At 52.1% G+C, this 27,024-nt stretch overlaps 13 protein-coding genes across 13 annotated transcripts; 6 read left to right on the top strand and 7 right to left on the bottom strand.

Moving 5' to 3' along the window:
- Window positions 1-338: 338 nt before the first annotated feature.
- Window positions 339-1,968, top strand: SNOG_08811 (hypothetical protein; the record flags this gene model as incomplete). The annotated part of the gene is made up of 4 exons (XM_001799065.1): window positions 339-1,262; window positions 1,313-1,540; window positions 1,613-1,898; window positions 1,967-1,968. Coding segments are annotated over 4 exons (1,440 nt in total).
- Window positions 1,969-2,301: 333 nt separating this feature from the next.
- SNOG_08812 (hypothetical protein) lies at window positions 2,302-3,237 on the bottom strand (the record flags this gene model as incomplete). Its single annotated transcript, XM_001799066.1, has 2 exons — window positions 2,302-3,097; window positions 3,194-3,237. The coding sequence occupies 2 exons, from the start codon at window positions 3,235-3,237 to the stop codon at window positions 2,302-2,304; spliced, it is 840 nt and encodes a 279-aa protein (XP_001799118.1).
- Window positions 3,238-4,691: 1,454 nt separating this feature from the next.
- Window positions 4,692-4,961, bottom strand: SNOG_08813 (hypothetical protein; the record flags this gene model as incomplete). Its single annotated transcript, XM_001799067.1, has 2 exons — window positions 4,692-4,747; window positions 4,799-4,961. 2 exons carry the CDS (start codon window positions 4,959-4,961, stop codon window positions 4,692-4,694), a joined length of 219 nt encoding a protein of 72 aa, XP_001799119.1.
- Window positions 4,962-6,284: 1,323 nt separating this feature from the next.
- Window positions 6,285-7,227, top strand: SNOG_08814 (hypothetical protein; the record flags this gene model as incomplete). The annotated part of the gene is made up of 2 exons (XM_001799068.1): window positions 6,285-6,309; window positions 6,572-7,227. 2 exons carry the CDS (start codon window positions 6,285-6,287, stop codon window positions 7,225-7,227), a joined length of 681 nt encoding a protein of 226 aa, XP_001799120.1.
- Window positions 7,228-7,342: 115 nt separating this feature from the next.
- On the bottom strand, window positions 7,343-7,657 carry SNOG_08815 (hypothetical protein; the record flags this gene model as incomplete). Its single annotated transcript, XM_001799069.1, has 2 exons — window positions 7,343-7,403; window positions 7,530-7,657. The coding sequence occupies 2 exons, from the start codon at window positions 7,655-7,657 to the stop codon at window positions 7,343-7,345; spliced, it is 189 nt and encodes a 62-aa protein (XP_001799121.1).
- Window positions 7,658-8,105: 448 nt separating this feature from the next.
- On the bottom strand, window positions 8,106-8,939 carry SNOG_08816 (hypothetical protein; the record flags this gene model as incomplete). The annotated part of the gene is made up of 1 exon (XM_001799070.1): window positions 8,106-8,939. The coding sequence occupies one exon, from the start codon at window positions 8,937-8,939 to the stop codon at window positions 8,106-8,108; it is 834 nt and encodes a 277-aa protein (XP_001799122.1).
- Window positions 8,940-9,305: 366 nt separating this feature from the next.
- Window positions 9,306-9,784, top strand: SNOG_08817 (hypothetical protein; the record flags this gene model as incomplete). The annotated part of the gene is made up of 2 exons (XM_001799071.1): window positions 9,306-9,330; window positions 9,420-9,784. The coding sequence occupies 2 exons, from the start codon at window positions 9,306-9,308 to the stop codon at window positions 9,782-9,784; spliced, it is 390 nt and encodes a 129-aa protein (XP_001799123.1).
- Window positions 9,785-11,274: 1,490 nt separating this feature from the next.
- SNOG_08818 (hypothetical protein) lies at window positions 11,275-12,576 on the top strand (the record flags this gene model as incomplete). The annotated part of the gene is made up of 1 exon (XM_001799072.1): window positions 11,275-12,576. One exon carries the CDS (start codon window positions 11,275-11,277, stop codon window positions 12,574-12,576), a length of 1,302 nt encoding a protein of 433 aa, XP_001799124.1.
- A 163-nt stretch (window positions 12,577-12,739) lies between these two features.
- Window positions 12,740-14,608, bottom strand: SNOG_08819 (hypothetical protein; the record flags this gene model as incomplete). Its single annotated transcript, XM_001799073.1, has 1 exon — window positions 12,740-14,608. The coding sequence occupies one exon, from the start codon at window positions 14,606-14,608 to the stop codon at window positions 12,740-12,742; it is 1,869 nt and encodes a 622-aa protein (XP_001799125.1).
- Window positions 14,609-17,758: 3,150 nt separating this feature from the next.
- SNOG_08820 (hypothetical protein) lies at window positions 17,759-19,550 on the top strand (the record flags this gene model as incomplete). Its single annotated transcript, XM_001799074.1, has 2 exons — window positions 17,759-17,774; window positions 17,809-19,550. 2 exons carry the CDS (start codon window positions 17,759-17,761, stop codon window positions 19,548-19,550), a joined length of 1,758 nt encoding a protein of 585 aa, XP_001799126.1.
- Window positions 19,551-19,812: 262 nt separating this feature from the next.
- SNOG_08821 (hypothetical protein) lies at window positions 19,813-21,810 on the bottom strand (the record flags this gene model as incomplete). The annotated part of the gene is made up of 2 exons (XM_001799075.1): window positions 19,813-21,081; window positions 21,388-21,810. 2 exons carry the CDS (start codon window positions 21,808-21,810, stop codon window positions 19,813-19,815), a joined length of 1,692 nt encoding a protein of 563 aa, XP_001799127.1.
- A 410-nt stretch (window positions 21,811-22,220) lies between these two features.
- On the bottom strand, window positions 22,221-24,219 carry SNOG_08823 (hypothetical protein; the record flags this gene model as incomplete). The annotated part of the gene is made up of 6 exons (XM_001799076.1): window positions 22,221-22,548; window positions 22,603-22,998; window positions 23,038-23,092; window positions 23,148-23,424; window positions 23,648-24,178; window positions 24,204-24,219. The coding sequence occupies 6 exons, from the start codon at window positions 24,217-24,219 to the stop codon at window positions 22,531-22,533; spliced, it is 1,293 nt and encodes a 430-aa protein (XP_001799128.1). The 3' UTR covers window positions 22,221-22,530.
- Window positions 24,220-24,880: 661 nt separating this feature from the next.
- Window positions 24,881-26,675, top strand: SNOG_08824 (hypothetical protein; the record flags this gene model as incomplete). Its single annotated transcript, XM_001799077.1, has 2 exons — window positions 24,881-24,976; window positions 25,029-26,675. 2 exons carry the CDS (start codon window positions 24,881-24,883, stop codon window positions 26,673-26,675), a joined length of 1,743 nt encoding a protein of 580 aa, XP_001799129.1.
- Between the last annotated feature and the right edge of the window lie 349 nt (window positions 26,676-27,024).

A 27,024-nucleotide genomic window follows, 5' to 3' on the forward strand; every position in this document is an offset into this window, starting at 1 on the left:
CCCCGCGGTCCGACAATCCTTTCTAATCTTGACTTTGTTCGCCGTGCAAAGCTCCCCTTTTTCGCCTCATGTAGACAGATCACTTGTATTACATAGAGTTTCAAGATGAGTCTAAGCTTCGATAGTGGGATGAAGGTAGCTATCGTTACTGGCGCCACTGTAAGTCATCTAGATGTTGTCTGTGAAATGTTCTTCCTGATCCCTCCTAATAGAGCGGTATTGGCTTCCGTGTGGCAAGACATCTCCATGCACGTGGCTTTTGCGTTGCTCTTTGCGGACGCCGTGGAAAGGAGGGACATGAACATGCTAGTGCTCTCGACCCTTCGGGCAAGACCGCGATGTTTGTGCAGTGTGACGTCAAATCATATGCCTCGCAAGCCAATCTCTTCCAGACCGTATGGACAAAGTGGGCTCGTCTCGATGTTCTCATCGCAAATGCCGGCTGTGTGGATCGCGACTCAAAATACAATTTCCATCGCCGCAATACTTCCGTCGAGGACTTACCTGCAGAACCCAATACTGAATGCACAGACATCGACCTGAAGGGCACCATTTACGGCACTACGTTAGCAACACACTTTGTGCGACATAATCCACGCGGCAAGGGGGGAAAGATTCTCGTTACCGGAAGCATGGTTGGCATATATCCCTGCCAGACCTTCCCTGAGTATTGTGCGGCAAAAGCAGCCGTACACCAATGGGTAAAGACAATGGGTCCCATTACCAAACTGAAAGAGAACATCACGATCAATTGCATAATGCCTGGTGGTATGGATACACCTGCTATGCCCGATTTCAACGATGCTTTCTTGCCGGATCAAATGACCACATGGGAGACTCTCTTCACCGGTTTTGACTTATTCCTCGATGACCACGCGAATGTCAAGACCGGACAGACCGCAGAAGCCGCGCATGATACAATCATCGAATGGGGACATCCACCTTACAAAAGTGGCGCTTTTGCGAAGCGTACTGAGGCAGTTTTTGAGCCCTGGTTCAAGGCTATGCATAGCGAGAAGAGTGATCTGCCTGGAGCTATCACTGATTACCCAAACCATGGCGACAAGATCATTGCCGTAACCGGAGCAACAGGCAGTCAAGGTGGCGGCGTGGTCAATGTGATGAAGAAGACACCAGGTTGGAAGGTCAGAGCTATCACAAGAAACCCCGGAAGTGATGCCGCAAAGAAGCTTGCCGCTGAAGGCATCGAGGTAGTCCAAGCTGACTTTGATGATGAAGCGTCGCTAGCGAAAGCCTTTAAGGTGTGTCAATATTATGAACTAAAGACGTATGCATGTCTGATTACTACTAGGGCGTGCACGCCATATTCGCCGTCACCAACTGGTGGGAGCACCTCTTCCGCGGTAAGACTCAAGACGAAGCTGGCGTCGTCGAAGAAGAGCAAGGGATGAAGCTAGCTCGAGCAGCCTCGCTCATACCAACTTTGACTCACTACATCTTCTCGACAACACCCAGTCCCAAGCGGATGTTCAAAGGCAAGATGCGCGCACCACACATGGACTGCAAAGCGAACATCGACGCACGCATAAAAAAGGAATTGCCATGACTGGCTACGATCACCGTATATCTTTGCTTCGGCTACTACCCGCAGAACATGGCTTTCTTCCCGCTGTGCAAGCCGTTCGAGATCCCTGGTACTGGTCAGTACATCCAAACGATGCCTACGAATCCTCACGCGAAGGTGCTTCTTTCTGGCGATATGACCGTAAACCCTGGTATTTGGGTACGTCAGTCCATCCTCAGTGGATCTAAAGCGCACGGAAAGTATGCGAACGTTGCGCTCGAGAAATGGTCGTTCCAGGAGATGGTCGATGTGTGGTCCGAGGTCACCGGTAAGAGGTGCGTCTTCACCGAGATCTCCACAATGCGACAAAGCTGTATGGCGATGTTGGCAATGAGCTTGCCCTGCAGTTCAAGTATGGCGAGGCTTGTAATCCGTGGGAAGAGACCGACGAGCATATCAGCCCAGAGGAGCTCGGTATTGACAGGAATGAGGTTGTAGGATTCCGAGGCACGATTGAGGGGTTCAAGAAGATGGGGTTCTGGGCATAGGAGATCAGAGTGACTTGTCCGCAAAGCTTAGCAAAGTTCATAAATTAGGTAATTGAGTTTCTATGACGATTTTGTACAATATCTTCTTACACGTAATAGTACAAATGGACTGGAGCCGATGCTTGCGGAGTGAGAGATCTTTCCAGTGATCCGGAAGACAAGTAGGCGTCCATATAGGTTCGGTATTGTCACTTTCAGAGTGATTTGGGTCGATAGATGGAGCCTTCGTCAGTTCCGGACTGTGTCGTCGATCATAGAACCTTCATCATCATCATGGGCTACCTCGTCGGCGATTTCACCCCAGCACCAAAGACACGCAATGCGACATGCCTCAGAGCCGCAGCGGCACAATCCAGAGTTCTTTGATGACCCTGTTCCTGCACACTTCTCGATAGTGCGCTCTTCCTTTTGGTAGCAACGCAAACATAGCCATCTATCGAGGAAACGCCTCCTCATGGTGCAATGGCATGGGCCGCGCCTGGCGGCCTCCCGAGGTGGTATGACTTCTGGATTTGTTGTTGGTAGATCATGTGGACCTTTGTGATCGAAGCAGTCGTCGCATAAAGCAATTCTACGCGATTCTGATACCTCGCACAGTGATGCTAGAGCGGGTGATGGGCGGCCGTACCGGGAGTCTTCGTGAAAGGTCATCAAGGACTGCTCGCCGAGATCGAGGTCCAGCACATCCTCGATGCTCTCGGGTGGCGCAGGGATGAGAGACACCAGTGGAGCGTCAAGGTAACCTTGGTCATGGTAGGGTTTTGAGCAGCCCATTAATGGATCTTGCCAGCGTTCTATCAACTGCTTTTGCGGCTCCGCGACTAGGTGGTGAGGGCTGAGAATAGGGTGCTCGTGTGGCTTGAGCATAACGAAACCGCTGAAGTTCGGTAGCTCTGAAGTATCGTCCGGGTCGTTTGAGGCTTGAAAGATGCTCTGGTATACGCAGTGCACTCGACATTCATCGCAAGTTGCTACTTTGCAAGTGACGCAAGGCTTGGTCTCAACTTCGCGATTGGTGTTTGTACTGCCACACTGTACATACTCCGTACAATCGTATTCGTAAAAAAACTTTGACTTTTGATGACATCTGTTGCGAATGGCGATTCCCCTCCCAGAACACCTCAGTCGACCGAGGAGATTTCGCAAGCTGACGGAACGCGGCATAATGGCTCCATGAAGCGCTTTTGCTGTCAGCGCTAGCGCCAATAGATCGTCAGCACAGAGATTTGAGACGACTAAAGCGAGCAGTTCATATTCTCGGAGCACTTTGATCAGAAGACTCAAACGTGGAGCAATCGCGTTTGAATTATCGATTTGCCGTTTTTGAGATGGAGCGGAAGCCAGATCCGCAGATCGCCTGCGCTTCATCCTTGGTCTTTGGATTGCGCCGTTCTGGTTGAGGGGAACCATATCCGAGTCTTGGTCGACTTGACCTGGTCGAGCTCGGTGGGGGGAGCTGCTTCTGAGAGAGTAGGCAACTATACTTTAGCGTCGCACTAGCTTACACGGTTGCGGAGTCGCGCTAATGCCTGGAATACAGAAGGTGACGGAAAGGGAATAGGGAAAGTAAAGCGAGGAAATCGCACAGCGTTTGCTCTACGTATGTAGCTCATGACGGCGCTGTAATCAACATTTCAGCAGCAATGGATGAGATGCAATTGCTTGAATGGTGATAGCGATGGACACAATAATGACCACACTCACTTTGAGTATATGCGCCGTCGCAGCGCAACCCTCATAAGCTCTTCATGTCTAGATCCATTGTGTAATGTAAAGTTCTGTAGGGAAAATTCTTCAGTTCTGGTCTGGAGATCAGTGGGCCTAGGCAGTGGGTGAAATCTGGTAGTATGAGAGCTGACAGTAGGTCGGCGATCGAAACAGCGACAGCCGCTAGTTATTTGAAGGTGAATAATGAGTATCGAGATTTTGTTGTCGTGAATCACTCAGACCGAATTTTTGCTCCGGGAGAACGCGGATCACACTCCGGTGATGTCCGATTTGCCGTTGCCCCATTGAGGTGCGCTTATGTAAGTCAGCCTCGGCTGCTATCTCTAGCCTCTCCTGTCACCCTCGACCGCTCGTGTCTTTCATCAGCCAGCTGTATTGTCTCATCTCACCCATCATCCTCTTCATTCCATCGGTGATTGTTTCCCATAAGACATGCCCATCTCCAGTGCGCAGGTGGATATCATCATTGAGTTGGCTATGGCAGCAATTTGCCGCTCACTGGGAACCGGTCTTCCCACCACATCCCGAGCTTCGCAGTGCTCGTCATACTTTGGGACTATCAGACTGCGAGCTGAAGTTGGAAGCTCGACGGTTGAGGCTCTAAGATCGCAATCGATAGCACGCAATACATTGAACACTAACATTCGACATGAAAACGTCAGTAACGCTCATGCGTCAACGGCGCAAATACACGAGGTGTGAGGAGGCTGATGTTAATGACGACGGATTGCCACGCACTGTATGAAAGGGTAAAGTACATGCTTGGAGATTACACGAAGCTTCTCCATACGTCCCTATGCTACCAAACTTTCGATAACGTCACTTCACAAGTCCGCCATTCGCCCAGCTTTCTCCAGTAGTTTTGGTTTCCATCTTACCGGTGTCTTCCTCTACTCTTTCTTCCCCGGGATGTCATAGCAGCAGCCGATGTCCAGGACATTGTAAACTAGATGACATTAGCCTCTGTTGAACATCTGTTCATACTCAAGATACTAACAGGTACAATCACGCTGGACCCAGAAGCCTCCTTGCTTGTAGCAGCTTGTCTTGGTCGCACAGATACCCGAGGGATCAGAACGACCACAAGGAGCTGGGTACGGATCTTTTGGGGCAGCGAGTGCAACGGATACGATCGTAGCGGCGGCAATGAAGAACCTCATTGTAAAATTTGGGTTGAAGATTTTAGTGAACTGATGTTATGATTGACTGGCTTGAGCTTCACTGGCAGCATACCCTTAGCGATAATCCGACTCTTTATATACCTACAGCAAGCCGTATTCTCAACGCCGCTGACATAGTTACACGCTTGAGGTAGTGCTCTGACTCCTGTAGCTAGAAGCAAGAATAGCTCAGCTCCGATAATGCACCTGGACGACCCACCCAATCTACAGCAGCGGTGCACCACCGAAGCCGTACCAAATGCTTTGGATATATGCTGCACCTCCATTGACCCCAAGCCTTTTGCTCGATACAAATGTCATTGGCGCGTTGACACTTTCTATGATAGTGTTCATATGCGGATATTAGGGGGCGGCAGTTAGCGAGGTCATTTAATCTGCGATCCCCAGATCTTCGTATCTTCCGCATCGACATCCTGGCTTAGCACTGTACTAACGCTTTTGTGAGGCTAAACATAACTTTGAGTATTACCATTGGGGCAACTGATACTAAAATGACGTACCATGACGTGTCGGGGCTGCTCAATCTCAACCTACTCGTTTAGTCTTTTCAGGTGAGACCATCGACCATGCAATTTTCGCTCCAGTCTAATCAGATATCACAGATGTACAGCATAATGCTCTCCCTAATACTGCTAGTATAGTCCAATATATGAATTTCCTGCGAATTTCGTTCTTGTGTCCGCAGCGCTCTACTGATCGCGCGATTTGAAGACGTCCATAACAGAACGCATGAGTAGGTCATCATTATAAGGCTATGGAAAATGTGAAAAAGCTCTTCTATTCTTACATATGCTCCGGTGGTCCTGTGATGGAAACGAGACGTTGCTAAGAGCCGAGTGAAAGTGAAAAGAGCTCAACTCCAAACCTTTCACAGCATTAAAAGAAGAAGGTAAGAAAACCAACAACAACCAATTGGGGAGCTGGCCTAAAGTAACCCAATAAAGCTACGATCCAGGTGGATAATGCTGAAGGTCTTTTGTCGGACCTGTACAGAAGGCTCCCACTATCCTGTACCAACTGATGGAGGAATTGAACTTACAAATTTCAACTCCACATGAGATTCTATTGTAAACCTATCGAATGGACCATATTCAAAGAAGAGACCAGACACATACTAGGAAAAGAAAACCGAGACAAGTTGAACACTTAGGCTTACTACACTACAATCTTCATTCAATATCCCTGGTTTACGATCTTCGCACTGCAGGACTAGGAGGATTCCCAAACAAATAATGCCTCTAGTTTATAAAGTCACTCTATACAGTGATCGGCACCTGCTTTGCAAGTTTCAAGTGAATCAGCATGCAGGCACTTTGTGCACTGAGGGGTGTGTAATGAGACCGTCTCGGATTGTCTGAGACACGATGTTACAATCGCTTTGATCTCACCATATCACGAGTCATAGCTTTGACTCACTTCCTTTGTTCACGGTTGTTCTTGAGTGATCTTGATACCCACAATGCCTTTGTTCCAACAAAAGCTCAACTCCCAGACTCAACACTTCGGCTAGATGTCAATCACCAGCTGTACACCAATCATTACAACAAGAAATATTACGTCGGAGCGCATCAAGTATACAAAGAAGACAGGTTCACGCACCGTGGAGCAAGCACAAATTTATCGATTCCGCCGCGAGACTCTCGAAGCCCGTTTAGCAGACAAAGCAACTCTTAGAGATATTCCCCAAGACATTGCCAGGGCATTAATAGCTGGGCGTGTGATAGAGTTGCGAGACGACGGCGAATTCTTCGTCCACGCGGCTGATCAAGACGAAACCGAGACCATCAAAATGCATCACGACCTGGAAATGGCAGACGCACCAGCCGATTGGTCAACAGAACATGCAAGTTCCTGTACATCACCACATTCACACACAAGCGCAATATGTCCCATCGACTGGGACCCACATCATGGCAGGGTAGAAATCCTCCGACATCACCTACGAATCGTGCACGCGCATCAGCCAAGTCCGAACCGGTTCCGGGCCTTCCATGGTATTAAGAACAAGACAAAATCAGCTTTCGGCAATGGCAGTTCGCCTCTTGCCCACGAACATAGGCGTAGAGTTACTTTCGCTGGACACGATGCAGAAAAGAGCTGTGGAGGAGGAGTTATGCTAGACTCATGGAAGGTTGCGCCAGTGTGGCAAAGGTTGAACATTGTTGACCTTCAGGGAGTCTCTTGCGAGAAGGATGCTGTGACAGGTACGCCTGTCCTCGTGTACGTGGAAGATGGCTTGACATGAATCGCTGTATAGCGACCTTGTCTTGGTTGTTTAAAGCAACTGATGGCCACTTTAACACTAGTGAGAACATCATGCTATTCTTCAAGCACTGACAGGTGCCAGGCTGAGAACAATTTTAGCATGGCCAGTTGGTCTTCCAAGGAGCGAAAATATCATTGTCCTTGTCGTCAAGATATCTCAAGTATAAAGTAAGCTTTTATTCTCTTACGGTATTGTTTAATGCCATAGTCTAGCTTGTCCCTTATGCTTCTAAGTCTGACCGAGTTGGTTTATATGAGCCGATCGTAGTACATGCCGTATACCCTTTTTCAAATGCCGAGGAAATTTCCATCTTCTCCTCTGCACCTTCAATGGATTGATGTTCCACGCCACAGTAACGCTCGGGGCCCTGATTGCTGTGAGAAGGCTCCTGGCTCAAAGCCGTGGCCATTCTGGTCCGTAGCAATGGTGTACTTGGTGGACTTGCCGCACAAAAAACCGTCTGCACTACCATCCTTCTTGTCAAGCCATCTCTAAACACAAATGCTGTCTCACATTTGATGACGGGATACTACTTGGACATCTGAACAACCTCCAACACCGTCTCAAGTACACACAGCCGGCGGGTCAGAAGAGGAGGCATAAGTTGCGCAACCTTGGTCGTATAAGTGAGATAGATCATGGCAAGTCTTCTCTGCGACAGGAGTCGAAGCCCGAAGATTTTTGAGATGACATGGCAGTTCCTGGCCACAGGTTTTGACCCACACTCCGCGTAGAATTATATTGACACTTGATTCTTAAATCTATCATGCCACTGGCAGAACTTTTGTTTCCATCAAATCCTTTAGCATCATTGCACTTGTAGAGGTAATTACTCTATACATCTTCCTGATGGTTTCTCAGCGAGTTGCGCCCGTGGGCATTCTCTCTTTGAGCCGAACCAGAGAAACTGGCGGCTTTTCCCCCATGGGCTGTACTTTTAGCTCAACAATGCCCGAAGCCTCAGCAAACTCTCGTAGCCGCTGGTAACCATAATTCCGTGGATGAACATCTGGCGAGAGTTTGCTAAGATGAAAGCCGACGACAGCCAGGTTGACCCAATCATCGTCATCGCTCCTGGAGTCGGTTATCGCCCTCGCAAGAGCTTGTATAGCGGCTTGATTAAGAGGTCTCTTCTCTAGTTGAGACGTGACAACTCCAGTGGCTATATCTAGCGAGCCTTTTGACATGCGCTCGCGAAAAGGTAGAGAAACACCTGCTTGGGACTGTCTATCGGCTGTAGCCGGCTCTTCGAACGTCATGTTCAGCACGTCAAAGTATGTGAACTTGTTACACGCAGCAACGAATGCATGGGGTGTCTTGCGCTCGCCAAAGCCATAGACCGTGACTGCCTGCTCTCGGATACGAGATGCTAATCGCGTGAAATCGCTGTCGCTCGAGACTATGCAGAAAGCGGTGTATCTGCCAGTGTACAGTAGATCCATGGCATCGATGATCATGGCTCCGTCGGTGGCGTTCTTTCCTGATGTGTACGCAAATTGCTGGATAGGAGTGATCGAATGATTGAGTAGGCACGCTTTCCAAGGACCAAGCGCTGGGCTTGTCCAGTCGCCATATATTCTCCTCACACTGGCCGTGCCGTAGTTGGCAATCTCAGCCATGAGGCCAACAATGATCTTGGCCGAAACATTGTCCGCGTCGATCAACAACGCCAGATTAGAATTGGTCGCCATGCGTGCTACCATTGAATTAACAGAGTCATAGACAGTTCTGAGAAGCTATAACGTACTGTTGGTAGACTGATATGTTGCTTAAATAGTGGTTATAGATTGCTCCTGCCGTTCTTTGCCTCACGTCTGCGAGAAAGCCAAACCGCGCTAAGCTTGACAGGGTTTAGTACCCCCACATCATTCACCGGCACCGAAACCTTGAAATGTCGGCAGCCAGAATTTAAAGTATCTCCATGTACAATGCGAACTAAACCTCACTGTGGTAGGCTTACATAGCGCTGTTGAGACTCGAATCATCACCGCGCTTGATGAGGAGATGTAAAACGTTACGCGACACGTGTGAACAGAACGAGCACTGTCCAAACAACAATGGCCAGTTTCTTAACAATGTATGGTGCATATAGGGATAAATCAAGCCGATAGTTTTCCATCTATAGGAAACAATCTCTATGACTCTAGCTTCTCTCGACTACGAAACGCTAGGACTTGTCAAGGCGGCTATCTTCATCAACGTCTGCGCTCTCGCGATAACTATCATCATGATGACTCTACCGCAACTAGTTGCTTGGATAGAACGAGAGGATATGAAGAACTATTGGAAGGTATCGCATCCAGTAGCTGAACATGAATGTGGCGTTGTTCGCGACCATGATTGCCTTGACAAGAACTATAACAGACATCAAGGACAGATGATCACCCTATGGCACTATATGCAGTATCCAGAGGATCGAGCTAGGGAGGATCGCTCTAATGTCCTGCGGTTTCAGCAAGCTAAAGCCTTCTCTTCTTCAGGAATGGGTCACGGCTCTTCACCATTGAAGCACGAAGTCCGAGCTGAGGACATGTAGAGTGACGTCAACCGCTATCCAGTCCTGTAAGAAGCTGATAGAGATGGCTCAAGATCCATATTTCGTCGTGTTGTGTGAAAGAAGCGCAGGCACTTTAGGTACCGTAGCTGCTGACTAGACTGCTAGTGAGCTCCCATAGTGAATGATTCCAATCCTCAGCGCACATAGCCAATAAAGTACCATCTTCTGCTTGTACACTCTGAATTTTCTGCACCAACATCTCTGCTACCCTTAGCAATCAACTAAACTTTGCTACACGACCGCAAACCATCACCACGTGTTCTTCCTGCATCAAGTCGGCATGGCATCGGATCCGCTTAGACCTCCGACCACACCGCCCGGATCTAAAGCCTCCATAGTCGACACATTCTACTCAGCGGATATACCAATCTGTGAAGAACAGAATCTGTTTGTGCCATCTTCGATGGAGGAGTACGAAGTTCCCACAGCTCCACCTTCTCCGTGTTCAGCACCAAAGTTACCCGACCGTCCATCGCCAAGTTTCCCGGACAAATTTCACGAATCAGGCGTGGAAATGGATACAGATGACTCCGATCATTATATTATCGAAGCGGATCAGGGCAAATGTGCGCTGTGCTTCCTCAATTGCTCCGACTTCAGCGCATACAGTCGAGTTGCACATATGAACAGGTGCTGGGGTGGCCTACTCCAACGCGTGAAAGAGCACAAAGATCGACAGGAAAAGCTAGCAGATCTCCAGAAAAGGCTGGAGATACTTATCGGAAAGCACAAGACGAAAGTTCAAAGCGCTTCATCACTCTCAGACGGTTCAAGCGTCGTGGACAAAGCTGTGCCTCCATCTCTCTCGATCGAACCTGTCATTGCGTCCTCTCCAGCAGGGGACGCAAATTCAAACCCAGACCCGGAACCTTCCACAACGCCTCCCTCATCTCCTCTCTCCTCATCTATCCACACAACATCCTGCCTTCTTTGCACACTCTCTTTGGCGCGCCTCTCCCCCCCTCAACGCGCTCGCCCACCGCATCTACTGCCTAACCTTAACCGACAAATGCCCAACATCTTGCCCCATCTGCGCCGCCAACTTCCACTATCCCGCACTCTGGGACAAACCAGAAATCATATGGCATCTGCACAACTGTCAAAATGGCGGAGACCTGTCGCTCATTGATCGCGATGGCTTCGACGCGCTCGTTGCTGCATGGATGGGATGCATGGAAGTCGTTGAGCGAGCGGTAGTGGGGAAGATGGATGGTCGGGCGGGGGTAAGGGTGAATGACTATAAAAAGAAGAGGGATAAGGGATGGGGTAGGGGGGAAGGTTGGTATGCAGCTGAGCCGAGTAAATTGCGGGGGGGAGAGACGTTAGTGGAGGACGGAGTGGAGATTGCGAGAGTTATTGAGACTTGGACGCCAACGTGGTTTCGAGAGCAGCAATTTAGGCGGCACAAGTTCTGCGTATTGCTTGTGCCGAAGGATGGGAGGGTCTTTTCTCGGTTTAGGATGCAACGCATGGAGACGGAATTGGTGTATGACGACGGTGAAGAAGAAGAGGAGGAGGAGGTTGAAGATTACGTTTCACGAGAACGTGCGGTACCAACGTGGTCACTGCCATCGATCTTCGATATCGGCAGACCCCCAGGGCCTCGGAGGATGTCAGTCGACTCAGCGATGTTCAACGACACTTCAGACAAGGAAAATTATGTGAAGCCTCGTATCCTCTCCATCCCAGGAACAACCGCGTCGCGCCCTTCGATATTCGATGTAGAGGACCTGGAAGAGTTAGACGAGATTATCCGACCGACCGCAACCAGAGTGAGCTCAACCCCAATCAGCGGCGTTGCCACTGACGGCATCAAGACTCCGTCACTACTTTCTCTCCGCCCACCACCAGGCCTTTACCGCCCACTCTTTTCCTCCGCAGACTTTGACCACATTTTCGATGCTCCACAAGACTCCCTTGAGTCTGTATATACCGCCTGCATCGAGGCAAAGATGCAAGACGAAGATATCGCAGATCATGATGTGGTCTCTAACAGCTCGGGCTCAGCCGTCAGTGACCACGGAATGTCCGATTACTACGCGGCCAAAGGCGCCACAGCCCGAGAAGCTGCGAATGCTGCTTTATCAGATGAAGCTGAGCCGGTATACGAGGAATTTCAAAACTTTCCGTCGGATCGATTGGAGGAATTGCCGATCGTCCATCTACCCCCAGATATCGCATCGACACAGCAACAAAATGCCCATCATCCCGCCTCACCAAAACCACTAGAGCATGAGGACAGATTGGTTTCGGATATCGATGTCGATACTGCGACAGATTTCTTCAGTGGGTGCGAGGACAAAACCACTGTTGTGTTGCCGCACACGAAACTCGAAGTTGAAGCACAAGCGCAGACTGTCAATGCGGAGCAGAGCGCCGTGCCTGACGAGGCGAGGATTGCAGATGTGGTGGAAGAAAACGATGAAGATGACACAGACGCCCATGAGGACTGGCTAGTGTCTCGTGCGCGCACCCAAGCTGTTCTTGTTGGTAGGATATCTCCTGGGTTCTCCGCTTCCTTTCCAATGACACCTGCACATCCAACTCTTCCGCCTTCTCGCGTCCCGAACTTCCTATGCGCATCGGAACCCGAGGACGATGACTCTGACGACATGGACACTTTCTATTATTACCCGCCGCGCAGGTACTTGAACGAGAATTTACCCTCGAGTGTAGTCACTGATGTCACGGAGGATATGGCGGTGGAGGAAGTAAGGGAGCGGAATAAGGGATTGTGTGTATTCGGTGGGGTGGATGAGTTACATGAGTAAACGGAAAGGCTCTTGACAACAATGAGAAACATGGATTGTCGAAGGTAGTGTACACAGGGCGCTAATTGGCCGAAAGTTGCAGCAACATCATGCATATGACTATTCAACTGGATTTCTATCAAACCAATGCGAAAGCAAAGCCGAACTTCCAAGCTGCCAAACATTACTCATCTACCTCCTCCCCCTCCTCCTCTTCAACCCTCAACCCCTCGACACTATCCGCCAAACTCACTCCGGTACTCCCTCTCTTCCCCAGCCCCGGGGCTCTCTTTCCCTTACCCTTCGTGCGCCTCTTCTTCGTACCGCTGCCCTCAACCACACTGGGCGCGTCACGCACCCAGCGCGAAATCGCCTCCGCGCGCTCCGTACTAATCGGATACTCTCTCCCATCATCCTGGGCCCAGCGTTTCGGTGGCGCGCCATTCGTCCCGGGACTCCCCGGTTCTTTCTCCGCCGCCTCGTCTTCCGCGAACCTCCTCTCGCGGGCGCGAACAGCTCGCTGAAAGCTTTCTTCGTCAACGACACGTTCATCCGCCAGCGCTTCGAGGACAGCTTCGTGTTTTCTGCGCTCGGTTTTCTGCTTCTCGGACTCTTCTTTCTTGGCGGTCTCGTTGTTGCCGGGGAGTGGGGCGGGACGGCAGAGTGATTCCCAGGACGTGCTGAGGTTGATCCAGTTCCCAGCGCGGCGGAGGACTTCGATCCAGTCTGCGCGTGCGGGCGAGCGGGCGGCGAGGAAGATCGGGTAGCCGTCGCAGATGCGGGCGAGGCGGGCGGCGTTGTGGGCATGGCGGAGATGTTCTTTGCTGGGCGTTTGGAGGAGCGCGTGGCATAGTAGGAGAGAGTGCAGGGCGTCGGTGAGGAGTGGGTGGTAGGTGATCGATTCGTGGGAGTCGGCAAAGGCGGATGCGGCGGCCGAGGCGGGAGTTGTTGGAGTTGGCGGTGGGTAAGGAGGTAATGTTGATGGCGGTACAGCGTCGAAAAGTTGGGAGACTTTGAAGATCTCAGGGGGAGGGAGCTTTGGCCACGATGCGCGATCGTTGTTTCGGCGAGAGTGTGTGACTAGAGCTTCGGATATAGGTGATGATGGCGAGGTTGAATTTTGGGCTTCGATGAGGCGGTTAAGTGGGGGCTTGTAGACTTCCTTGGGGACGTTGCCATTTGTGGGATGTCCGAGTCTTCGCAGAAATTCCTCTGCCAGCTCGGCGGAGATGCCTGGGGTATAATCGAAATGGGAGAGGAAGGCATTATAGTCGCGAAGCGCTCGTTTGGCATTTTGGCGGACTTGCTTGCGGGCCTCGGCACGTCTTCTTATTCCCTCATCTTCGTCTTCAGACAATGGGAGTGGCTCTTCGCCCGCGGCAACTTGAATGTCTCTTTTGGATTTTGCTTCTTCTGCTTCTCGTAACCCGTCCAGCGCAGGGTGAACATAACCACATGCTATGGTAAAATAAACACCGGCACGGTGGAACAATAGTTGCGTCTCCAGCGAGCTTGGCTGATCTTCTTCTGGAATTTTGACCTCTTGTCTCCAATCTCTTCCATACTGCTCCTGATACGTCTTTGCCAGCACCAACTGATCTTTTCCTGCTCTATGTTGCTGCATCATATATCGCGCCGTGCTCAATGCTTCGCTCAAGTCTTTCGCCGAATTCACATAGTCTTCTTTGAAGATGCGCGTCAGTGCGCGCGTCCGTAACGGGCTCCCATCGCTCGGTCTTTCCGCTATGATCTCGTTCAAAGTGGCTAGCGGCGTGCACTGCGCCATCATCCGACTTGGAATCTTCTCATGGAAGAAGTGGACGTACTTCGCGTCGACATCGTTGGGATTCCTCTGCAACACAAGATGCGCAACGTCTTCCAGTGTACTGGCGCTCTGCATTGTCGCAACGCTTGCGGCTATCTCGTCCAAATGATATGCTTGGGAAAGCTTGTTTGTGGCCAATTCTCTCATTCGATGTTTTCTTTCTCGACTCAGTTTACCACTGCCACCCCCGCCATAGCCTATCCCCAGCGCTGCAGCGCCCCCTAGCATATTGTTGCCTCCATTGAGGCTGTTGTTCAATGCCGCAGACGTGAGGCCTGAGGTTGCGCGCACCGCAAGATTGGTCGCTTCATCCACGGCTTTTCGAATCTTGACGAGGTCGTAGAAGACGGCAGGGTCGATGGGGTGGGGGCGCGGGGAGAGATAGTTTGAATGCGCGAGGCTCTCGAGGACCTCAGGTGGTAATTGCAACCACGGTCCATGAAAGGAAGATATGTACCGCCAATGTCTTTTGTTTCAGTGTTAGTAGAGGCTGCAGCAAGGCGAACTGGGACGTGCCTGGCAGTAAAACTCACTTGTTGCGACAGATGATGAGCGCCGACGTCGAGGGCTCATGCGCCGGCTTCTTGCTTCCCCCGTTGCTTGTCGCGGGCGGGGGCGTGCTGGACGCGCTCTCGCCGTCGGCCGCGGCACTCTTCTTCTTGCGCGCCATTATCTTCAATTCACTATCAATGTTGACAGCAACATGTGGGGTTGGCGACGCCGTAACTGCCAAAAATTCGTTCTTGGCGTTAGCGCGGAGAAGCTTGTGTCATGCATCGCGTCCGAACACCGAACTCTCTTTGAACCCTCCCTCGACATCACTGTCGCCGTCTCGGCCATGACTTGCGGCCCCTTTCGTAGCCTCATCCCTTGCTTCCACCCTCAAAAAAAAAAGTTCTTCACTCTGACCCTACTAATCTGTATCGGAAGGATGCAGCGACAGCAACGGGTACGCGCCTGCATGGACGTTGGCGCTAACCTCGAACTTTCCGAGGTGGGACCTGCATCAACCCGTGAACCATCACCGCATCACACCTTCTTGGCAAGAAAAAGCTATGATGGTGTCACAAACATTCACCCAGAAGTGCACACATGTTGCAGGATTGGCCAAATTGATCCAGCCGGAGATGAAATTTGTCCCCAGAGTTGACCCTGATTTACAGAGAGACAAGACATCAAGGCCGGGCACATGTCTGTCATTATTGTCTTGACCGCGCATGTCTCCGGCTTCCGGCCTAGAAACTGACCATAGCATCTTCCTCCTTCGATTGCAGAATCTTCGAACCGGATAGCTCCCCAAGTTTTCGCCTTACGCTCGGCATCTGCAACGCCAGCGCGAGGAAGATTCTGGTTTACTAATTCCTGCCCTGTTTCAGTACGAAGTTTGGGTCCAGAGATGATTTACGTCCACCGGTATCCAAGCATCGTGTTGCGAGGCGCCGAGGAATTTTTGAAACACATCACAGGCTCGCTAAGGCCTCTATCAACTTCAAGGTTTCTGATCAACCGTCTGTATATACGTGAATATAGATCTCCACTACTGTCGCAAGGATCAGAGTGGGAGAGCTGCGGCCGCGGCACATCGATCACGTTGTCAAGGACCTACCCACTGTACCCAGCTACTTTCATGGCAACGTCAGACATCTACCATGCGATACCAAGACAATGTTACTTGAGGTCAGGAGCTGTTGGGCATATTAGCGAAGAACACTAGTCGGTGCTGCTCATCGCAATGCTCTTCCGACCACAACTAATGCTAGAATCACGCCACCAAAGATCATCATGGAACAAGCATGACGACGATGTCCACCTCAAGCGAAGGGGAAACAGCCGTTCAGCGGCTTCCTTCCCGCAGCAGTCTCCACACCCACAGGAATGACTCGGATGAGCTCGAGTTGTAGAGATACAGTGGGCCGCAAATGCCACCATCTCACAATCAACGCAAGGGAATGACATGGTGCTCACGTCCCCTGGTTTCATTCGTCGCTATTCCCGTAAACCCAGTACTGCACACGCAGCGACGCACTGTTGGGACTCGAGTTAAGCCGAACTGCCGAGATGGATGTGACCCGCACACCTTGATCAGCGACAATTATGTGGCGTGCTTATTGTGTCTAAACGGGCACATTCGGCACGGGAGATAATCGACCAGGATGATCAGCCAATCATTCCAGGAGCTTATTTTAAAGCTTGTTTCGAGCGGCTTCACGGACGGCGTACGGAAGCTAATCTCGTTGCTGATGCAAACTGCGGGGTAAATACCTCTCCACGGCGACATCTTCAGTCGAGACTGTCACTTTCGATGTTTGAAAAGCAGCAACTGTTCGACCGAGTACTGATGTAATGGACCAAATAGTCGGATCTTGTTTCAGCCAAGCTTGTGCAACTCGATGATCTTGACACCACCTCAACGGTCGGTCGAATTGCTGACGAACGACCATGATAGCGCTGCGACATGGGAAGCCAGCAAGCACCGTGTACTGTAATCACTATCCCTAGCTTGACACCTATACCTGCATGCGCCACTCGTCGCTCAGCATCAGGTATTGGTCTCCACCTCTTTTCCGAGCTTGCGCCTCTGGTTCTTGACTTGGAAGGTCCGTCCCCATGTCGTGTATTATCACATGTAGCTCCCTACTAAATCTATTGCAGCCTACCCATCGCGTTGGTAACTGTCATCCATCATTGGCCGAAGATTACCGGGTTAACAATCTCCATGCTCCAGGCATGTTTCCATGCCTGTCTGGACACTTAAGGGTGTACTGCCTGTTGGTCTGGTAGGCGCAAGATACCTCGTTTCGCGCAGAACATACAACACATCGGTGTACAGCCTCGCTGCAGTTTCCGTCTTGGGACATCAGAGCTGGATATATCTCGCACGGGAATTATTTCGGTTGCCGTCGACATCGATCAGTCAGGTCCTCATGGTCTAGGTTACTGCCTTTCGCGCATGCCTCTGTTGTCTACACACTCGACTCTTTGATTGCAGTCCAAACTGCCTCACACAATGGATCATTTCCGCAAAGTGCCAGGTCTTGTAAAAGACGCCGTCGTCAACGACATTACGCTTCAACGAACTGTGCGGTACGGCGCCAAAGCAATTCGCGCCGCTCCGTCAGTGGCCAGTCAATATATTCAGGAGAGAGTACCCATCATCCACTGTTAGCAAATTCGAACGACCTTATACCGAGGAGAAGCGCTGATCAACTTCAAGGGCTGCCCAAATACAATCCACGATGGCTATTGAACGACACTCTCGCCGGCATTACTGTTGGTGTACTATTGATCCCGCAGTCGTTAGCATATGCGAAAATCGCCACCATTCCTGGTCAATATGGGCTCATGTCTAGCTGGTTGCCAAACTTCCTCTACTTCATCATGGGCACATCGAAAGGTACGAATGGACGGCGTCAGATGAGAGTGCATAGTAACAATCTTGCCAGACATGTCGACTGGCCCCACTTCTCTTATGGGTCTCTTGACAGCTGAGATTATTCGCGATGTCCAAAAAGAAGGCTACACGCCCCAAGCCATCGCCTCCGCCGTCGCACTCTCGGTCGGTATCTACGCCCTGGTCATTGGTGCTCTAAAGTTGGGCTTTCTGCTCGAGTTCATCTCCATCCCTGTTCTCAGTGGTTTCATCAGCGCAGCAGCCATCGTCATTATGCTCGGTCAGATCCCCTCACTCTTTGGTGTGACCGTCGGCACTGGCACCGCAAACATCATCCGCGATCTCTTCCGCCAGATCCCTGACTTCGACGGTCCTACAACTGGCATTGGTCTCGGTGGTATCGTGATCCTCGTCCTCATGCAAAAGATGGGGCAACGCTGGGGCAAGAAGAACAAAGCAATCTGGCTCCTCGCCCTCGGTCGCAGTGCCGTCGTCCTAATCCTTTTCACCGGCATCTCCTACGCCGTCAACAAAAACCGCGTCAAGGACCCCATCTGGGCGCTCTCAAAAGTCCAATCCAACGGCATCCTACCGCCAAAAATCCCTTCCTCCCCACTAATCTCCAAGGTCTTCCCTCGCTCCATCGCCCCTTTCATCGCCGCCGCCATCGAACACCTCGCCATCGCCAAAGCCTTCGGCAGAAAGAATAATTACACTATCGATCCCGCACAAGAACTGGTCTACTTAGGCACAACCAACTTCTTCAACTCCTTCTTTTCCTCAATGGCCGTCGGTGGCGCTATGTCGCGCACCGCCGTGAATTCCGACAGCGGCGTCAAATCGCCCACATACGGGCTCGTCGCCGGCGGCGTCGTTATCCTGAGCATATACAAACTCAGCCCGGCCCTCTACTGGATCCCCAAAGCCACACTCGCCGCCATCATTGTCACGGCAGTCTGGCACATCCTCGTCCCGCTCCGAACATTCTACCTGTACTGGAAAACCAGTCTCGTGGATTTCATCGCATCCATGCTCGCCTTCTGGCTCACATTATTCGTAAGCAGCGAAGTCGGCATCGGCGCAGCCGTGGGCTGGGGAATCGCATATCATCTCGTCTTCCTCGCCTTCCACCGCGTGCGACGAGTCACTTCCCTCCCTCTCCCCCTTCCCACCTCCTCCTCCTCCTCCTCCCCACACAAAAACTCCATCCCACCCGACACACAAATCTTCGCCCTGCACCAACCCCTCCTCTTCCCCAACGCCTACCACGTCAAGTCCCAAATCCTCGACGCCATCACCACACACAACACAGGCGACCCCTCCACCCTCGCCACCGCGCGCGCCAATCGCAACTGGAGCGTCGCCGGCGAGCGCCGCGCAGCCCGTCTGCGCAGCCGCGCTGGCATCTCCGACGCCAACGAGCCCGTGCAGATCCGCCTTGTCGTCCTGGATCTCAGCGGCATGCACAACATCGACACGACGGGGCTCACCGCGCTGGCGGATCTCGTGGCCGATGTGAGCAAGTTTGGCGGGAAAGGCACGGCGGTGCGATTTGTGGGGATGAATGAGAGGGTTAGGGCCAGATTTGGGAGGTTTGGGTGGGGCGTGTATGATGCGGGGGCGGGGCGGGATGAGAGGGGCGAGGGGAAGACGGGGGTGTATGGGAGTGTCGGGGAGGCGGTGTTTCGGAGGGGGAGGGGCACGAGTGTTGATGAGGGGGAGGATGGGATTGAGGCGATGGAGGTTATGGTTGTTGGGGGGGATAAGGAGAAGGTTTAGAGATCTGGCTTGGTGTTAGTGTGAGTGGGATGAAAGTTACGATTTATGTTATACAAAGCAAAGAATATACACAGTCTCGGTCTGACTTGATTGAGTCATCATTATTATAACGGTTCCTCGATAATGTCCATCCTTTCGACTTCAAACTTGGCATGCCTGCGCGGCCCTGGGGTATAATAACATTCGTCGAAAGCCGTCACGTTACACCCATCCATGCAATCCAATCCCATCGTCGCAATCCAACACCCACAAATTGAGATCCTCACAAGTTATCCACCTCCGTGCTTCCGATGAAAACATGCTCAAACCTCGCCCCGCCATCAAGCACATCTCCAATCTCCTCGTTCTTCTCCAACACCGCATTCCACGCGTCTTGACTCTGCTCCTCCGTCCTATTCCAATCCTTCTCACTACGCAAATCCTTCTCGCTGACTTCGAACCCATCATCGTACATCTCGACTAGCATCTCACCAGTCTCCATGCCACTGTGATGCAGCAAGTCCTTGGTCGGCTGCATCCTCGCCGACAGCCAATACGCTCTGTGAAAGCGACGCTCCGAGGCTTTCGGATTGTCAAACTTCCAAGTCTGCTTGACGCTGATTCCGCCCATATGCTGGCAATAATCAAGCAGCGAGGAAAAGCCAGGCGCGAAGGTCCTCCAAATCATCTCATCTCGGTCCTGCCAAAAGCGACCATACACACCGATTGAAGTCGTAGACGTCGGCGACAAACCCCACTCAAACGGATCGGCAGCGTTATGGAGCGCGATAAAAGATAGAGCATCGCCATCCTGAATGAAGCCGCGCGAGCTGTGGGCGTGCCATCTGTGACTAGGCGGTCCAAGGTTGTTGGTTTGGACCAGGTTGTCGAGCCAGGACTCTGCAAATTCGAAGCCGCATGCTTTGTGTAGCTGGAACAGGATGACAGACCACTTGTAGTCAGCATAGTTGGCAGTGATGTCTTGAGGCTGAGTGTCCCAATCGATGCGTGCGGGCGGTGCAGGCTCTGGAGGAGACAAGAGCCGCTGGTTCCGAGGTACATCAAAAATTGATGTGTTGAAAATCGGTGCGTATGAGGGCATGAAGTTTGTGGGGCCTGCTTGAGGTTGGTGGACTGGGTACAGAATTCCGAAGCCCGAGTTGTCCTGATCATGAGTAGGCGCATGAGCAAGCCCGCCATGATGAGGTGCGTACATCTCATCGGCATCAGGGAGCCCATGTTGCATCACAAGAGGCTTACGGCGCTTTGGACCAGGTGTAGACGTGGAGCCTGTTGACTTCTTGGTGGACCGCTTGCGCTTGGTGCTCAAAACGGCTTGCGGTGGTGCCATCGAACCCGCCTTAGAACTGGCGCTGGACAGCTTCTTTTGTCGTCGCCTCTCAGCGCTTCTCTGGGCGTTTTTCACGTACTCTTGTTGCTTGCGGATCGTCTCCTCGTCTATTGGCGTTATGCCGTCGTGCCCAGGGGATGGGCCAATCGCAGCATTGGCAAGTGTGGGGGCATAGTGATGAGGAGGTGTGACTGGACGAGGCTGTTGACTCAAGGTATGCGTCGGCGACTGTTGAATCGGGGGCTGGGGGGATGTCACCTCATGTAGGAGTGCAAGAGTGGAAGGAGACATATCAATATGATCGGGATCTGCGGTATACGAAAAGGATCGCCGATCGTCCAGGTTTGGCATCTTTGGGTTGTCCAATGCCTGTTGTCGTAATTGTTCAAGTGAAGCTCGAGCTTGTTGCAGATCAGGCGATGGTGGTCGTTGATACTGGTGTTGTCCGAAGCCATATGGCTTAGCTTGCCGCATTGGTATTCCAAAGGTATTACTGTACCGATATGCTGGAGCTGCGTCTGGCAGCGGTGCCTGAGGCGGGTTGAAAGATCCGGCATAGTTGTGACGATTGGCATAGCCATTGGGGTCAATGGTGCGAGGGACCTGCTCCGAAGCTTGGTGCTGCGCATGCTGCTGTGCATGCCAGTCCAACAGCTTCTGGACGTCATCTTCGTGCCCGGGTGGAGTTGGTGGCTGGTGATGGTATCCGGGCTGAGACGAGACGGCAGCGTCAGGATAACCACTGAACGCTCCTACCTGGCCATAATGAGGCAGGGGGGTGGCAGGATGGGGTTGATATCCATCCAGTTGAGGAAGGCGTGAAGGCCCAGGTTGAGCAGTGGCGTTGTTGTTTGCTTGCTGTTCATCCGAACTCTGCAGGTACGTATAGCGTGCGGCAGGGTTGCCAGCGTCGTTTGGGGTGTAGTCCATGTGGGTCTGATCTGCTGGTCTCGCGCTCTCTCATTATTGGGTGCGGGTGGCGAGTGGAGAAAGGCGGAGGAAGGGTTTTATACACGAGGGAGCGCGGGGAAGGCGCGAGCAAGTAAAGGAAGTGCCTAGCAACGCGCTCACAACAAAACAACGCGCCCGAGGCAGTCGCGACGTGTCAACGTTGTCACCGACTGATGGCATGCTCGTTTGTTGCGTGGGCTTCCGTGTACTGCGCGCCGCCCTGATAGACGAGATGAGACGGGTAGCTGCAGTGAAGAGAGATAAGCACGTGACAAAGCGGAAATGACCGAGACCAATCAAGGTCGCGAAAATGCCCCAAGGTGTGGCATATATAGGAACGACAAACGAAATGCATGTGAATGAAGGAAACGTGTCAAACAGTCGCGCATGCGTTGAGCACGATACGAAATAGCTTCGGTGAGGATGCCTGCATCGTGAATTGCCAGGCTGGCCGGCCCATGCAGCTAGCCGTCCCGGACCAAAGTACGGGAGTCAAGTGCAACGAACAGTTGTTTCAGGATATGGTTGAACCGGAATAAGATGAAGTGATGCCATAGTTACCCGTGGAAGGGCTCAAGATAAGGGAGCCTCCAGTGTCAAGTAGTGTGATTCTAGCGAACTCCGCCCTTTTCTTCCGCTCCAATGCCATGCGCTCCAACGCCAGATAAGCAAGACTGCCAGAATACATGCAAACCGCTCTTAGACCACGCGCTTGACCTGCACAACCATTAGCTTCCCAAATCACTCATCACCTCAGTGTCATGAACTCACCTCAAAGAACCGCTTCAACCACCAAACCTGAAAGAAGCCCTGCCCTGTCAAGAAGCACAGCTGAAAAATGCTCCACCACTTGATCCTGCTGTTCGTGCTCTCGGCAGTATTCCTGTGCGTCCTCTCCCTCACCACAATGTAGCTCTGCTCGTCCTTGACCTGCGACACCAGCTCGCTCATCTGGCGCACCTCCTTCTCCAGCGGGTCCTGGGGCGCCTCGGACTCGGGTACGTAGACGATGCCGTGGACGTTGAAGCTGACTTCCTTGGTGTTAGCGCCCCAGTACTCGTTGTTGAAGCAGTATGTGTATTTGCCGTCTTCGGTCGCGGTGAAGGAATGGTCGCCGGATGAGACGCCGCGCTCGTGGATTTGGTAGCTGCGGGAGGGGGTTTCGATCTGGGGAGTGGATTGTTAGCATTGATTCTTGGAACGGACAAGTGGCTTTGCGCCCATGCGAGCAAGCCACGAGGCATTGGAGAGTGGATCGAGCCTAGAAGGCAATTCATACCCAGAAATCAATCTCCAGGTTTCCGCTTCCTCCAAACTCCCTGTCGCCAACCTGGAACGTGACCGTCATCTTGTCGTCCTTGTGCAGGGCCTCGTGGAAGCATTCGCGCTGGTGCGCCTTCATTTGGATGTTGTGCGAGGCGGCGAGGCTGAAGAAGCTCGTCGCCGCAGCGAGAGCGGCGATTGAAGGGAACAGCATTGTGGAGAGTGGCTGTCGTGTGCTGTTGTTCTGGGAGTCAAACAAGTTCCACGATGCGGAAATGGCCAGGTTGCCCGCAAGGGTCGCGGACGCGGTGCTGAGGCCCGTGCAGCCGACTAGTAGGGGTTCGTCTGAACTTCCTTCCGAGGGCGTAGAAGACATCACACTTTCAATCACTTTCTCGTTTTGTGTCGATGAATTTAATTGCAGTCATACATTTTCACCACGAATATGGAACGGCCTCCAGCTAGCCAACTGAATATGTACATCGTTGACCACTAAAATCAGCACTCATTGTTTTACTCAGTCCACCTATGTATCGGCGGGGACTGAGTTAAGACGACGCCTTCATCAGCCACTCGACTATCTCTTCCCTTGACGCGTTCTGAATCATCTTCTCGATTCGTGCATCAATCTCCTCAGCATTCTTCTCCAGCACGGCCGCTTCGGCATCAAGCTTAAGCTTCTTTTCCCTCAGCGTGCCCTTCGATTTGACAACTTCCTTTCGCTCCTTCACCAGACGCGTGTATGTCGCAGACCTTTCAGCTTTCTCCGAGTCATCAGTCCATCTATTCGCGTTGTCGTTCCTAGCTCGCTTGTTGCTCTGCATCATCGGAGCAGGTCCGGCCCTCTTTATGGGCACTGCCGGCTGATGGTGCAAGTTCGCTCCATCCTTGGCCGTGTTTGAAGTGTCAGGCTTGACGTTGTTGTTTTTGTTGTATGAAGGCTTCATAGGCTGAGTAATAAGGTGAAATCCATTGTTGACACGCACACCCCACGAGTCTTCCTTCAAGATCCAGTCCTTAGTCTCGGCCTGCTGATCGTTTGGAGAGGGATCGGTGACTCTCTTCTCGCGGGTGGCTATGGCAGCTGCTACTCTGGTAAGTACTGGTACCTGCTGATGATTTCATCATTTGACTCACCTGCCGCCTTGCCAATCTTGAATACTACGGACGATCCATTGACGCTGGTGTCTCGCGAAGATCTTCTGATGTCGACCATCTCGCGGGTGTTTCTGCTATTCGGCCTTTTTTAGATTGGTAGGTTATGAATGTCTGTAGGGCACTGGCATTCTCCACTTGCGCAAGAGCTGGATCAGCGGGTTTCTCGTATTTGACCGCCACAGAACGAAACGCCTGCTTTGTAGCTTGGCACTCGCCGCACGCCGCTAGTAAGATCACTAGTGAGGATTTTTTGGGTGATTGTTTGTGTGCACTAATTGCAGAGGAGAGGTGTCATGAGATATGAGCCTCGATCGCAGTGCGGGATTTTCTCGATTACGTTTGTATGGTGGCCATCTGGAGCTCTTCCTCGTCGCCAAGACAACGTGAGCTGGTAGCACCACTCACCTCACTGTTCAAACACCATCTAGTTTCCACTCGATTCTTCCGCTGTCATGCGCACGTCTCTACCGACGGCTCAATTCCGCATTGCCAAACCGCCTGTCTGTGCATTGCGTAACTAGAAAGTCGCGGACCAATTTCAAGTCCCATACTGCACCTACACCACAGCTCACGAGCACGCGACTGGTACAGCATGGCAGCACCGAACGAAACTCCCCGCCGAATTTCTATGGCCTACGTTCTTGGGTTCAGCAACAAGCCGTTCAAGGACCCGCCGCCGCCGCCTAAGCCGCGCCCACGGCAGCCGAGCGGCTTGAACGAAATAGTAAGTTGTTCAACATCACAACTCTGATAGTACGATTGCTCATTGTGGTCAGCTAAGTAAGCCGATTGGCATCGTGGAGTGGGCTGCTAGCGATGGTCGCAAGGGTAAACTATCGGGTCGCGGCCAAAGTCGCTCGCACGGTGAACAGGGCAGGAAGGCGTCATCGGAGAAAGGCGACGATGACACGAAAGGCTGGAAGAGCAAGGGAGACAAGAAGGAGAAGGCTACCAACGACGATGCAGCAGAAGGCCAGAATCAGCACGGCTTCACTAAAGACGAAGATGAGAAACTGCTCGCCTGGAAGAACGAAAACAAGAACAAGCCTTGGGCCGAGTTTGCCAATGAGATCGACAAACCAGTGCATCAGTGCAAAGACCGCTACAAAGAGCTGAACGCGAAGGGCGGTAATAATTCTGCCGGCAAAGAGCAGGGCGGCAAAGGTGGCAGTGGTGGAGTTGCAGGCAATCAGGAGAAAGACCCATCCCAAATGACTAAGAAGGAAAAGGCTGCCTGGTACAAAGAAAAGAACGCGTCAGGTGGAGGGAACAACAAAGGACATCAGAAGGGCAACAAGAAAGATCAGAACTCTGGGGGTAACGACAACAATACTGATGGTGACGACCCATGGGGTGGCGGTGGGCTCGCAATGTTCGGCGAAAACGATGATGACAAGAAGAGCAAAGCTGGCAGTACGACTGAAAACAAGGCAGCCGAAAACACCTGGGGTGGATGGGGAGGGGCAGCAGACACATCCGGCCGAAACAATGCAGAAACAACTGCCTGGGATAATTCAGGTGGTTGGGGAGACACGCCAGCAGCGTGTGGTGGGAAGAACAGCGGAGGAAGCAAGAAGGGTACAAGCAACAAAGCTACGAGCAACAAAGGCGGCAATAGTTGGGAGAACCCTGTCGGCAACACTACCGAAGCTTGGAACGCGGCACCAGACACTTCAGGTCCAAGCTGGAGTGGAGGAAACGACAACAAAAGTAAGAGCGGAAGCAAGAAAAGCGCTTCCAGTAACAAAGGTGACGACCAATGGGGAGGAGGTGATACTTCTGGTGGAGGCGGCTGGGATAACACCGGCGGCAACAACGACACTCCTGGCTTCGATGCGACAGCTAATACATGGGGCGGTGTAGGTGGAAGTGGAGGGGGAGGACCGGGAAGTAACAAGGACGCCTGGGCAGGTGGTGGAAGCCAAAAGTCAGCATCCAACAACGGAGCCCCAGACGCCTGGACCGCGCAGGTTGATGGTGCGAACGACACCACCAACGCGGGATGGGGTGGCGCAGCCAACGATGCGACCAACACCAACAATGGTGGAGGATGGGACACCAGCGCTCAAACCAACACCAACGTCAACGCCAACAATAACACCGGCTTCGAAGCTTCTGGTTGGGGTACCGCACCCGCTCCCGCAAAACCCGCATCAAAAGCCAACTCCCACAAGTCTGCTCATCACCACTCGCACCATCACTCTAGCAAGGACCGCACCAACACGCCTCTAGAGCTCGAAGTCAAGCCCGATGGAACCTTCTCCGCAGAGGATTTGAGGGTCGTTGCGCGTATATTACAGCAGGACTATCAGATGGTGTGGAATCGGGTCAGTTGGCGGTTTAGGGATAAGACGGGACGCACGATACAGCCGGATGTGTTTGAGCGGAAGATTACTGGAAAGGTGGAGGGAGAGAGGAAGTGAGCAGAATTACGAGAGCGGATGGATAAGAAGTTTGAAGGACAAGTGGGGGGGGGGATGACACCCCATCGCGAGATATGCGTATACTCATCATAATATCCCACACTTGCACTTTACCAACCTACTTACTTACCACACCCAATAACCCCTCCCAAGCCCTCAACTCCACCTTTACCCCCTTCCCAACCTCCCGTCCCTCCAGTTCCCTCTCATCATAATTCCCCGCCACCCCACTTCTGCACCTCCACACCCCCCAGTCCCTCCCAACTCACTCCCTCCCCACTAAAATTCAACACCGTAACAAACTCCTCTCCCTCACTCCACCGCCTGTACGCCACCACCCTGGGATCCG

This window comes from Parastagonospora nodorum (assembly GCF_000146915.1).
Source record: "Parastagonospora nodorum SN15 chromosome Unknown scaffold_13, whole genome shotgun sequence".
Lineage (NCBI taxonomy): Eukaryota > Fungi > Ascomycota > Dothideomycetes > Pleosporales > Phaeosphaeriaceae > Parastagonospora > Parastagonospora nodorum.